The following is a 13909-nucleotide window of genomic DNA, read 5'->3' on the forward strand; positions in this document are numbered from 1 at the left end:
GATCCATTCCAGAAAGACGAAGTAAATTATTTCAGTTGAACTGCAGTTCTTGACAAATGAAAACACCACTTTGACAAATGTCTTACAGGATTTAAGAACTGTGATAAACGATCAAAAGTTCTCATTAGAATGACAATACTGAAGTCGAACTTTTGCAACTGAAAAATATTCCATGTAATATTATTACACTACTATATGCCAAAAATTTAGCAGATTCTCGTCGTTATATGCAGTACTAGTTACACTGGTTTTCTGTATAACATTTATTAAAATAAATTTGCAATATAATAAAAAGAGAGATAACGATGATTATTATATATAGCTATGCTCATCATGGATTGAGAAATTCTTTCAAAACTTCTGCCATAATTAAAGTGTTGGCGAATTACAAACCATTCAAAATATTATGTGATGTTATGTTCTTGGTTTTAGATTGCATTTCATGTGAAATCGCACCATGGACTTGAGAGACAAATTATATGAAATAATGAACAGGAAATGTATTATTATTATTATTATTATTATTATTATTCATTTCGCTTTTAAAAATGGGGAGTAAATAATGGTTACAATATAAAATTAACATCTAATTTTCATATAGTCGAAAGATGATTCATCATATTTTTTCGACTTAATATGCATGTCAGAACTACAAAGCATGAGAATACACAGAACAAATTTCTCTGTACGTTATATATAAATGCCAATGAATATGTAAAGAAAACACTTCTTTAAAAACTTATGAGATCAACTCTTTTAAAAATTTATGGGTGTTGCAATTTATATTCTATTAAACAGATGTCATTTGTCTTTACAAATCCAAGAAGATCCAGTATATCACTCCATTTGACCTCAATTCTTTATGTTGTCCACCATCATTGAAAGTCGTACTTTATTTTTACAACCTACACCACATTATCGATCCTAGGTTCAAATATTTTTTTTAAACCCGTGTACTGTGTAGCCAGTGGTAATTCAATCCTTTAAAACCATGATTTGTCATCAAGCTGACATGTTTTTGATTAATTTCTTTACATTTATTGTTTACATGATTTATCAAAAATTTCGCTTGAAAATGGGAAAAAAAGTGTAAAATAGGAAAACAAATAGAATTCTTGTGAATGTTCTTATTGCACTATTCTTAAAAATGTCTACTAACAGTATTTTACGTTTTGTGTTTGCTGTATGCTGAACAGCAAACTGCATTGTTATTTAATGTCATCCATTGAAGATTTAAGATCGTGTATAATTATGATGTACATTGGTGCTATTTTCCTTCGAATTTTATTAATGGACTGAATTATTCTCCAATTTTATTATTCAATTTTAAACTGGATTTTTCTTTTATATCCAAAGAAACTATTCATTCCTTTTTTTAAAACATTTCTTTCAGTCATAGCTTTGACGAAATCCAAATTGCAGCAGTTGAAATGCTGGGTCAGAGCACTGATGAGGAGTCATTTTGCGAACACCAGAGCCACAACAGTTGACGGGTGTGGTCTCGTTGTGAATGCGTTTTTATTGATTCAGCCATCACTGCAGGAACTACACTTGTCAGCGCTCGGCTTGTACTTGCAAAGACCTTTTACTTTAACCCATTAGAAAGGTCGTGGATTATTTTGTTACTAAATTGAGGAAACACTTCGCCATCTGTCGTCAAAAAGTGAATTTACTTCAAAGGGATTTGTAACCAGTTCTGAAAATTTTTTTGTTATATCTTTCGGGATTTTTTTAAATTGCTACTTTAAAATTTAAACAATGGGAACCAAACACAAAGATAAGTCGGAGAGAATATTTCATAAAAAAAAACTCAACGCAGTTAGAGTGAAAATAAAATATGAACTTAGAAAAAAAAGTAAGGAAAAGGGGCGTACCTCATATGCAATCTAAAACAAATTGATTAATAAACTAAAAACTTGGAGAAAACTAATGAAACTAAAAGTTCGACTGAAAATTAAAAATATATATGTTATTTAATATATTTTATGTATAGCTTTAACCAATTTATACGTTTATAAAGAAATAAATGAAAACATCATTACCAGAATTACTCTCTTTCAAGACGTTGAAAATTTATTGAATAGTTGCATTTGCATTGTCTTTTATATTAAAGGATATTATTTTTTTATGTGGTTACCACTACGAAAGGTTATTACTAAATCTATAGTATATCATTTCTCCCATATATTAATAATAAAAAGAATACATTATATTTTTAAAAATTAGTTAGATCTTAATTTAAATCATTTTCCTTATTTGTATAATACGTTAAATTACTATTTATTTTTATTCTAAAAATTGAAAAATGGTTTCAATTTTTTTTCATTTGAAACATAATTTGAGGTGATGAAGTTCTACGTAATTTTTATACTAAATTCTGAATTTACATATGGATATATTTCCTATATTTCCTGATTCCTTAAACTAAATATCAATTAATTAATTTAATTAAAAAAAAAACATAGACAAAAATACAGATACCTATAGTAAGTTTCAAGTTTACTATTAAATTCGACCAGATAAAAAATATATGAAAATAGTTTTATGCTAATAATATGCAGCTTTGCTGAGTAGTTTTTCTTAATTGCCTCGCTGTCTTCCTTGTAACTCAGTTACTAAAAGTCACTGCTTACTTACTAGAATTTTTTTTAATTCATTCGTTTCGGGAAAAAATCATTTACAAACAAATGAGTTTGCTTAACTTTTCTTCAGCCCCTAATCTTTTATATCTGCCTAAAAATTAGCTATTTGACGTAAGTGTCTGTGATGTTGGGGGGAAACAATCATCAGGGAAGATATTTTTATGGACGTCCCATCCGTAAGAATTTTATTTCTAAGTATTGTTCTGTGATGACCGCTAATTACTGAAATATAAAGAGTTGAGGATTGTCAGTTTTCGAAACGTTTTAAACAGGTCATAAGTAATAAATGGATGAATAGGTCCATCAGGCGAGCAGGATTCCATATTTTTATTCTTTCAATTCATTTCTATTTTCGTTTAAACAGTTTATTGAATGATCCTCGATTTACAGAAAAAATTCGCTTTGTTATCCGTTTTGTTACCTACACCATCCCTACAGGAACTTATGCAAGTGAGTAGTAGAGATAATCTGCTACGATATAAGAATAACTTCTTCATTGATCCTTTCTTTCATGTTTTGTGCAGCATATGGCATCCGACCTGTTTCTTTCTTTTCCCAAGACCTGTTTCATACATTGAAAGCAGTTGACTTCTCCGAGTTGTTCTAATCGAAAAGAACATCCTCTCTCAAATTATGATAAATCTGAGAGAGAAAGAGTTGTCGTCTAGACTTGTTTTAATCCTTACTAGAATCTCATGAGATCCCACTTGTTTGAATGAAAATCAATCATCACATTTTTTTCATACAGAACTCAAAGGATCACTTCATGATTTCTTTATCTTTCTCACCATTAGCTAATGTTATTATTTTATTGATAATTAAATATCGAGTATGGAGATTTCAATTTCTTGTATTAGGGAGGTTTGCTTTTCGTTATACTAGTATAACGAAATCCCGTATCATAATAATGGAGGATGTATTATGAAGGGTATTCAAAGGACCGTTTGGCTGAAAATTCGGATAATTACTATTTATTTTTAAAATAAATAAATAAAAAATTATGAGTAGGAGCTATGTTTAGTGTCAACCACCAGAATTTTTTATGCTATTAAGAACTAAGAACTACGTTTAGCTACAAATATTGGAAAGACGAGATTTTTAATTTTTTTTTAAATTTCAATAATTGCATCATAAGTTATTTTATTATTAGTATTTGCAAAATTAGTTTTAAAGTTGTTGTTGGATTATTTTATTATTTGATTAGGCACTGTTTTTGATTATTATGCATATTATTTCATCTATTACAATTTTGTTATATATATATATATATAGATATCACTGTTTGAGGCATTGGTTATGAAGGACGTAGCTTTGAGCACTTCAAGGTTTGTTAAATGATAAAAGAGCAATGGAGTGTATCTAATCAGCATGCGAATAGGATTTGAAGTGAAAGCCATTAATGTATAGGAGGAGGAGTGTGGAAAAAAGTGATTTTATAGTAGCATAGGTAGTTATGTACTGAACATAGGTATTCATTCAACAAAGCATGTAGTGAATGACCAGAGAGGAAACTGACAACCCAACTGCAAAGAGCAGAAGGCAGACCGTAGATGGTGGTTTCGTAAACAGGCGTCTATATACTATATACAAATGCACTGGAAAATATGAACCTCCAGTACACAATTTTTTTCCAAACTTTCTGGCTTGCTAATGCCAACAGAAGATCTCTTAAGAGATCTTCTGTTGGCATTAACTGGTACACCTCCACGTAGTGAAACCGTTGACGATCCCTCCATTATTTTCAAGGAAATTGAGACCAGTGCAATGACGTTGCAATGTGTTTTATAACGGATGCTTCGTAAAATATACGAGATTTCTGCAGAACAATGTTGATATTTCAAATGTTATTTCAAGCGAGAACAATGCTAGTATTTCATTAACACTTTCTTGTTTTTGTTCACCTAAAGAGTGAAATGCTGGTTAACTTACATAAGTCCAATAAATCAGTTGTAATTGTTTTATTCGTTTTAGGAAAATTGTTTTACTAATGTATAATCACGTGTTTAAATACCTAGTAACCTAAGATGATTGTTCATCCGCTCTGTTTCAAGTATGCAAAATTTGGGTTACTAATTCATGTGCAACAAGAATTTAAACGAATCTCTCTCGCGCTACGTACTTACCACCTGATGATAAATAAATTATGCAATGGTGTATTATCAGTTTAAATTCTCTCTCTCTCTCTCTCTCTCTCTCTCTCTCTCTCTCTCTCCCGTTATCTTGCTAAAAACGGACCAATTTCCTTGCCACTTCATTCCTCCCAACTTTACACTCTTAGATCCTTTAGTATGGAGTTACGTAAAGACTAAAAGTGTGCACATCGAAAATGACTTCACTGCAGTTTAAAAAAAAAACAAAATTAGAGATGCTGTAATCACACTCACTTCGAAAATGTTGAATCGCACTTGGCAGGAACTGAGTTACAAGTTGGATGTATGCCGAGCTACGCATTGAGCACCTAATGGACTTGTCTATCCCAAATAATAATAAGAAAAAACTATACACATTCTAAACAGCCATTCTCAATATTTGTTACTAGTATTTGTATTTAAAATACCATTTTTCCCCCTAAGAATCTCTTTCTTTCTTTGTACACGCACGCACACACACACACACACACACACACACACACACACACACACACACACACACACACACACACACACACACACACACACACACACACACACACACACACACTGTTTAGTATGTGTATAGCGGAGGAGCCATATGTAAGAACCATCAAATCAGCATACACCAATGCAACAGTAGCAGAGCCCATTTTAATGGGAAAATGTATGCTTAGAAGGAATATTCAAACTTCTTCATTGAGAAGAAAAAGGTCTGAAGATAAATGGAAGCATTTAAGCCATTTACGCTGTACAGATGACTTTATTAACTTTACTTTAGTTGCAAAGCGTAAATGGCTTAAATGCTTCCATTTGTCTTTAGATTTTCTTTTTTTCAATGAAGAAGTTTGAATATTTCTTCTGAGCATACTTTTCTTTTCCATTAAATCGACTGCTACTGTTGCATTGGTGTATGCTGATTTGATGAAATTTGGAGCTCACGATACTCGTTTCGTGAGCGCCAAATAATAAAAATCCTTAATGATGCAAATGATCAAGTGGATCATTACCTGTGTTTAGGACAGCGGATATCAATTAATTAAAATATCTTGGAAGAAATTAAAAGACGTACATTGCTTGAGTGGAAAGCATTTGGAAAATTATATTAAATATTCAAAAACCAATTACTCTTATGCCTGAAAAAAAAACAAAATGTAAGTGTTTAACCACTGTATTCTTCCTATATTGATATATGGCTGTGAAACATGGATATCACATACAAAGGAAATTCAAAAATTAGGAAGAACACAATTTAGCATGGAAAGAAGTATGCTTGGTATCAAAAGAATCAGAAAAGGAATATGTGGATAAGAAATCAAACTAAAGTCTCTAACATCATAGGAAGAGTGAAACATCTGAAATGGCAATGGGTTGGGCATATTGCTCGAAGACAAGATCAACGATGGACAAAAGAAGTACTGGATTGGATTCCAAGGGAAGAAAAACGACCACGACGCCGACCTAAATCACGGCGGATTGATGATATCATCAGATTTGCAGGAGTGACGCGGGAAAGGAGAGCCATGGACAGAGAGTTTTGGAGTTATCTTGGAAAGGCGGCCTTCATCCAGTCGATTGACAATAGTTGTTGATGATGATGATATGTTGATAATAATAATAATAAAACTTGAAAGCGCGCACTTTTATAATTTTGTTGTTGTTGTTGTTGTTGTTGTTGTTCAAGAATAATCGTCAAAAACGAATGTTGACGACCTAACGAGCTATAAACTAGAGAATCGAAGACGCCATTGCATAAGCACCTGACATCTCGTATTCTGTCTAGTAAGAATGAATGAATTATTACGTGGAAATCCTGTCTGATAACAGAAAGAGTGCTGTGATGAAATCATTTTGTCGTTTGTGATATTAAAATTGGTCTGTCTGACAATAATATCATGACATAATATATGTAACTTGTATTGATGTTATCTTTTGCAAGTCATAAAGCTACTTCAGATTTGATTATAATAATCTATGCTATTTACATCTCTCTCTCTCTCTCTCTCTCTCTGTGTGTGTGTGTGTGTGTGTGTGTGTGTGTGTGTGTGTGTGTGTGTGTGTGTGTGTGTGTGTGTGTGTGTGTGTGTGTGTGTGTGTGTGTGTGTGTGTGTGTGTGTGTGTGTGTGTGTGTGTGCGCGTGCGTGTGCGTGTGTGTGTGTGTGTGGAAAATGTTTTAAGAATATTGCATTTCTTTAAAACTAAACACTGTTATTATATAAATATGATAAAGTTTTATTTCTATAGATGATCAGTTGATTGATCATAAAAAGACAATACATAAAAACAAATCTTACTGTGACTAAAGATTGCGCAGAACATGAAACGTTGTTTGCTGTTTAAGCTCTTATTTTTTCACCATTAATTCGTAGCTTGACGACTAAAAATTAAGATTATAATTTTAGAGAAAAAATTGAAAGAAATGAACAAAAATTAGTTCACTTTCTTTCTAGTTGACCTTATGAACTTAGAGTGTTTAATTGATAACCAACTTCATATTTTTCAACGTGGAAATTTAAAATTAAATATCCTTAGAAAAGTAGAGCCGAAACGAACGTCCTTTGTGAGTGCAATGAATCGCTGAAAGACACATTATTGATTCACCACATGACTTTCTTCAGAACAGAAGTGAGGATCTTGGACGTACCGTCCGACATGTGAAAACAATCTTCTGTGGTTGAATGGATTCGAGATTTGAACAAAATTAGGAAATGTTCAACTGGAAATGATTGGAGCCAGCAAAAAACTGTGTTTTCTTTTTGGATATTTAAACATTGCTTACAGTAGCGTTTTGGAACTAATAGTTGCAAACGTGATGACAAAATTGCAAAATACAAAAGTATTCATTATTAGAAAAAAAAAAATTTTTTTGCAATAATAAAATTAACAAAATTACAAACATTTACAAAATTATAAAACCTAAAAATTGAAAACTAAATAAAATAAGAATATATAATCTCTCTGAGCTCTGCAGCTTAGTAATTATGGACGAAAAGTCCTTGAGTTGGAAAGACTTAGGCTCGAATACCATCTAGAATACGAAGAACCTTTATTAGGACTTTTCATATTGAAAGTAAGTTAGCCAGTCTCAATACAGAAGTGGAAGGTTTTTCGTCTCGTAAAACAGGCAAAGGGAAGAGCTATAAAATCTTAGTAAGCTATCGATCATTTTTGGAATCCATAACTTTCAAAGCTTAACTTGTCTACCTGTTGTATAAACCAAATTCATACTGATTATCTTCTTTTAACAAGATCAATAGCCAAGATGAAGTATTTTGAGTTCTGTTCTCAATTCAAGAAAAATATAATTATTTATTCGTGCATACCACATCACATATATAAAATTAAAATAAGAAGCTAAAATACTTAAAGATAATTATGATTTATTTACTTAGTTTATAGCTCGTTAAAATGACAGTAAATTGCTATAAAAATAAACAAAAAAAGAGATAGATTTATATGTCTAGTTATTCACGTGTAAATTTTAATGCTCTTTTGTGATATACAGTTATGCATCGCGCATTAATACCTTAATTTCGACTGCAGTCATGACTAACTTATATTCACGTGATCGGCGCTGCAGAGCTTACCTGAAGTATTACTTAAATAGTTCTCCGCCACAAATGGCATCTAAGGAATTTGAGAAACTGAAATTATATTCTGCTTGTAGAATATTGATAATTTCATAAATAATTTCATATGTGTATGCTATCCAGGTTTTGTTATTCCAGTTATCAGCTTTAAACGCATTCATGATAATATCTGCTGTGATTATCAACCGTAAATTATTTTAATACCTTTAGCCAGCCAGAGAGCACATTAGCAAATCACAGTCAGCGCCTTTAAATCATTTAGTAAACAGGTTAATTTGTACACAAAACGCGGTCAACTAAATCGTTTGCTCTTCGGAAAACAATAAAAGCGCCCTCTCACACAGCTGTGAAAAATGTGCGAAAATCCTGTGAAAATCCGAAGTGACTGATTTACGTAGCACATATTAGTTATCACAACGTATTATTATTTAAACAGACTTCAACAAGGAAATAATCATATAGTAAATGCTAGTGACCGTTTGACTTTATTTTTGAAATGTCATAATTACTTGATATACATCATTTATATATCAAGGAAATTTTGCGCTTAAAATATCCAAGTGTGGTCCACAGACACGGAAATTAAAGAATGTAGCCTTACGGCCAGTTTCAGTTTGACAGCTGCTCCAGTAGCAGGAGATGATTGCTTGGATTTGTGTTGAATATGCGCTTCGATTTTTCGTCAAAGAAAATACTGCCGTGGGAAAATTAAATAAGTTAGCTGCGAATACAAGAAATTTTCTTTAAAAAATTTTTAAAAATTAGATTTTCTTAAAAGTTCTTTAAAAAAAAACCTTTCAATGCGTTTTTAACTTATCTGTCAATATTTTGATTTACACATTTTAATTTTATGTTAGTAGTTGAAATATATAAAAAGAGAAGTAGAAATGCAAGGAAAAAGGAATTTATTTCCCCTTGTATTATGCTTTGGTATTATGAAACATTAAGAAATTCTTATTATAATTTATTCCCACAGAACAATAAATAGCCCATTCTCTTTATAATTCCTAACAGATTTGCTTGTAATTTCTGATATGTCTGAAATCCACTCCCAAACAGCATTCTTATATCATCTTCATATCTAGTTTCTTTTATTGTTTATTTGTTCTAAATATGTATTATTAATTACCACTTGTAGATTGATTTTTATTTGAACTTTAATAGCCAATATCGAATGTAACAGCTATTATTTGTGTAAAAATGCAAACATTAGATTTTGATTTTTTTAAATCATGGTTAACATTATTTGGATAATTTTACAACCGCTAAAGTCAAAACCCTAAATAAGCATTTTAGAATTTCCGAACTTTTTTTACGACCGTCTAAGTATGATCTTCGTTTTCGTAAATGAGATAGACATTCTTTTACCTGAATGATGCCTTTAATGAGTTTCATTTCCCATGAATATTATCTTTGCTAGAATAAGATGACAGTCACATGATTATATGAATGAAACATCACTCCAGGATAACAGAGTCATGATGATGATGGTGATAAAATTAGCACCATAACCATCTTTGTAATGATGATGAAAGAGATGATAATTACCCATTGAGGTCATTTTCAAAGTAATTTTGAATTGTTATTAATTTAGCCAGTCATAAAACCTTTCTGATTTTTTTTCTTTTATTTTCCTCTTACAGATTCACCAAATTTGCCACCAGGGTGCATTGTGTGTGCGTGGTGCCAGAAGGTAGGGATGAAGCTGTTCACACTCAAAGCGGCAAATGGGTGCAAAGCATTCTGCAGCGAGTTGTGTTTCACTCAATGTCGAAGGGCTTCCTTTAAGAAAAACAAGGTGTGCGACTGGTGTAAACACGTGCGCCATACGGTCAACTACGTCGACTTCCAAGACGGTGAGCAGCAGTTACAGTTTTGTAGCGACAAGTGCCTTAATCAATACAAGATGAACATCTTCTGCAGAGAGACTCAGGCTCACCTTCAAATGCACACTCATCTCAAAGAAGCCGCATGTAAGATGGCGACCGCAGGTTCGGGCAACTTAATCACCCCTGACCTGTGGTTAAGGGACTGTAAAGGTCACAGTAACGGTCACTCGCATCCTCCCTCCGAGAAGTCAGAAAGTCGCGAGGAGCCAACTCTCCCGAGCGAGAAATCAGCGTCCGTTCCCAGTGTTCCGGCTTCCGGTGGCGGCGGCGGAGGTAGCGCTTTCCCTCACGAAGAAAAGGAAAACACTTCTATGAAACACGTGACCAGATCAGCGAAGGAAAGAGATAAACTAAGGCGGCTTCATCGTCTCCCTTCACGTAATCACTTAGGAAAGGAGACTACGGCAGACACTGTCGTGCACGGCAACAGACACTCCGAGCGACCTCCAGCTAGTGGCAGTGCTGCGTCTCAAAACTCTGTCACTTCCGGTTCTCACAATCCTTTACTAAACGGACCATCACCGACTCTATCGTCACCTCCGATTGGTGCTTCCCCTAGACCCCAACATCCTCATCCCGGTCCTCCTGTTCCATCCCCTCTAGGAGTCGGAATAGAACCCCTCCGTCCACCTTTCCTACCCCCTGGTCTCTATCCTCCTCCCCTTCACATGATGGCCCAACAGCAAATGGAAGCTTTCCTCCGTGCACAACACGGAATTGGGATGAGACCAGGAGTTCCTCCTTTTCCTTTTCCTCCTTGGTTCATGCCTCCCATCTCTCCGCTTCCTCCGGTATCGGTACCAGGAACTCTTCCAGGACCCCAACCGCATCCACCACCTCAACCTCCTCCTCCTCCACCACCTCCACATTCTTCGCTGGTACCTCCTGTCACGGTTATCGTACCGTACCCAGTGTTACTCCCCTTACCATTTCCAATTCCCATCCCGATTCCCATTCCGATCAATGCGTCGGACATGAACAACCAGCAGAATTCCTGCGACCATACCAGAAGGGCTTCCAACAGTGAAACCGTCGACACGAGTGATAGCGAGAGGGAAATAAGAAGGGAGGCTGTACGTGGACACTCTCGTAAAGTGGACACTGTTATCACGAAACTGGTCAATGCACAAATGGACAAATGGACCCCTCAAAGATTCCGAGAAGCTGACACCCTTCATGACCCTGCTGTTATTACTAGTGAAAGTGTAGAAACAATGGACAGATCCCGGTTTTCCAACTTCCAGAGAGACAATGATAGGGTTGCTGATGTGGATTCCCGAAGTTACTCACCGCTTTCCGAAGCTTTAAGTACAGAAGACGACAACACAGTTGACGATACTATTGTGGAAGACAGTGATGTCGATCAACCTCCACAAACCTTTGAACACTATTCCCACAATTCCATCAGTTCTAGTCTGGCAGGACATCCCAAAATGTGGTCAATGACCAACAATAGGGACTCGGTGCTTAGAAGTCCGTCGCCAAACTACAATGTTGGAGCAGAGAAGCGCTCTGTTGAAGACCAGTCTTCCCAGCACATCAACATGAAAAGAAAATGTGTTAGAGGACGAGTGACGTCACTGTGAAATCGATCCGGGCACATAGTGCGTGCTTCTATAGTAAAAAAAAAAAAAAATCGCATTGTTTTCATTGTTGAAGCCTAGTAATGATGTGTATATAGCTTCTTGTATATCTGGTTTCCCTTAACTGGAGAAATGCTCAAGATAGGTTATTAAAACTGTTGCGTTGAACTTTATTTAATTCAGAAATTTAGATCCGGACGAGGCTGACTGTCGTACTGTTCCTGTTCAGAAAGTCACGAAGGATTAAATCGACAAAAGCTACTTAAAGATGGATTGCTTGCATACTAATTGACGAAATACGAAAATTTGCAAGACTGGTGAATTTGGCCTTTACGTGTGAGAAATTAAAGATGTATAGCGTTAAAAAAAAGAGCAGGTGTTGTTATTCCTTTGATGTTCTCTCTGTTCTGGTTACATGCATATCATTCATAAGTTTTATTTGGTAAACCCAAAACTAGCGAGTTTTGGGTTTACCAAATTTTATATAAAGGCAACAATATAACACCGACCGTTTAAAAAATGTCTTAGAGATATAAAAATCATATAAATAAATAAAGGGTTGACTCTGAAAACTCACAAAGCTATTCCGCTGTTAGATGATCTCTCCTTCGGTGACTCACTTTAACCGGAAGTACCTGAGCGCTATCTCCCATCACTAGTGTCTGGGAAATAGCGTTCAGGTACTTCCATCATCAGTGCTCCACTGAACCGGCAACCATCTCCTCCGCTTTCTGTTGGTTTGTTGAAATAAAATAAGAGCCCTAGCTCTTATGAACACTACGTAAAAATATTTGCAATGGAAATAATCAGCTAGAGCGTATATACAAATTTAATTGTAAAACGAACGAACAATAAAAGAACCAGGCTCCTAGTACAGCCTTTAATTACAGAATCCAATGACAACAGAAAGTATTAATATTGACACGAATTTTAAAAATAAACCGACATGCCACTGATGGAGCCAATTAAATCTTTCTTAATGAGCTAGCGATACCTTCGAGTATGTTAATATCGCAACAACAGAAGAGTTTACCAGAAAGAAACCATATTTGAAAACTTTCAGAAAGTATTGTGTTCTTCATTAACGACTTTCCATAAGACGTTCTTGGCTGTGTAAGTTGAAGCGTGTTGATTATAAACGCTGGTGTTTTCTTACCTGACATCCAAAGTCATTCTTAGAACTCGTCGCTAACTATTATGATAATTCAGCGTGGCTTGTCTTTGGAAAACACAATATTCATCTCGGCTACCGAAAACATAAATTACACGGCAGGTTTAATGTTACATGCTACTATTATTAATCATGATAAAGCGGATGTTTTTCGGTGACAATGCATCTCAGGTTTCATATTCTTTGTCTTGGTTAGAAACACTTCAAATTTGCGCATTTGATATTTTAAACGAAAATCCATTTTGATATATGTGTATATATAGTTTTGGTGTCGAGTTGTCTGTTATCTCTTTTCTGTTCTTTTGTGATTAGTTAGCAGCTACTGTTTTTACTTCTTCATTTAAAAGTGTCTTCAGAGGAGTTTCAGAACAACAAAATCGTAGATCTTCTATATGATACACGTGCATTAAACAAATTCGACATAAAAGTTATAAAACAGACAGTGTATTTTTTTTTATGTTTATAGTTCTTAAAGGATAGTCCTATCTCCTGTTAAATCCAGTAAATTTTATGGTTTTTAGTTACTGATGATGTCGTATTAAGATTTAATACTTAAAAGAAAAATATTAAGCAACAATGAAATTAAGAATACACAATGGTAATTATGTTTTCTTTTATTATTTTTAGTATATTGCTAACATAGTGAGAAATATAATAATAATAATAACTATTATTATTATTATTATTTCTTTATTCACATAAGTGATACACAGTCAAAACAAGATATCCTTTAAACAACAATTTGACTGGTGATACAGAACAATTCAGATTCTACCAAAGAATCTAAGAATAGTCTGTCAGGTAGCGTCGTAAAATATGAACTATTCCAAGTAATGTGTTTTTGTAGTTCATATGGGGTCACTTCGTTGATGTTTAATTACTGCAAATCAGTGTTTCCCAACGTT

General features: G+C 34.1%; 1 protein-coding gene across 5 annotated transcripts in view; it reads left to right on the plus strand.

Moving 5' to 3' along the window:
* Nucleotides 1-12203, plus strand: part of Sobp (Sine oculis-binding protein) — a 211344-nt gene extending 199141 nt beyond the window's left edge. For all 5 annotated transcript variants that reach the window (XM_090408985.1, XM_090408987.1, XM_090408986.1 and 2 more), the window contains one exon: nucleotides 10005-12203. In XM_090408985.1, the coding sequence (XP_090265111.1) occupies nucleotides 10005-11836 (1832 nt within the window). In that variant the 3' untranslated portion in view covers nucleotides 11837-12203. The remainder of the gene's footprint in view (nucleotides 1-10004) is intronic.
* The last annotated feature ends 1706 nt before the right edge of the window (nucleotides 12204-13909 follow it).

Source organism: Typopeltis vanoorti, chromosome 19 (genome assembly GCF_054136105.1).
Source record: "Typopeltis vanoorti isolate ZY-2024b chromosome 19, IOZ_Tvanoo_1.0, whole genome shotgun sequence".
Taxonomy (NCBI): Eukaryota; Metazoa; Arthropoda; class Arachnida; order Uropygi; family Thelyphonidae; genus Typopeltis; species Typopeltis vanoorti.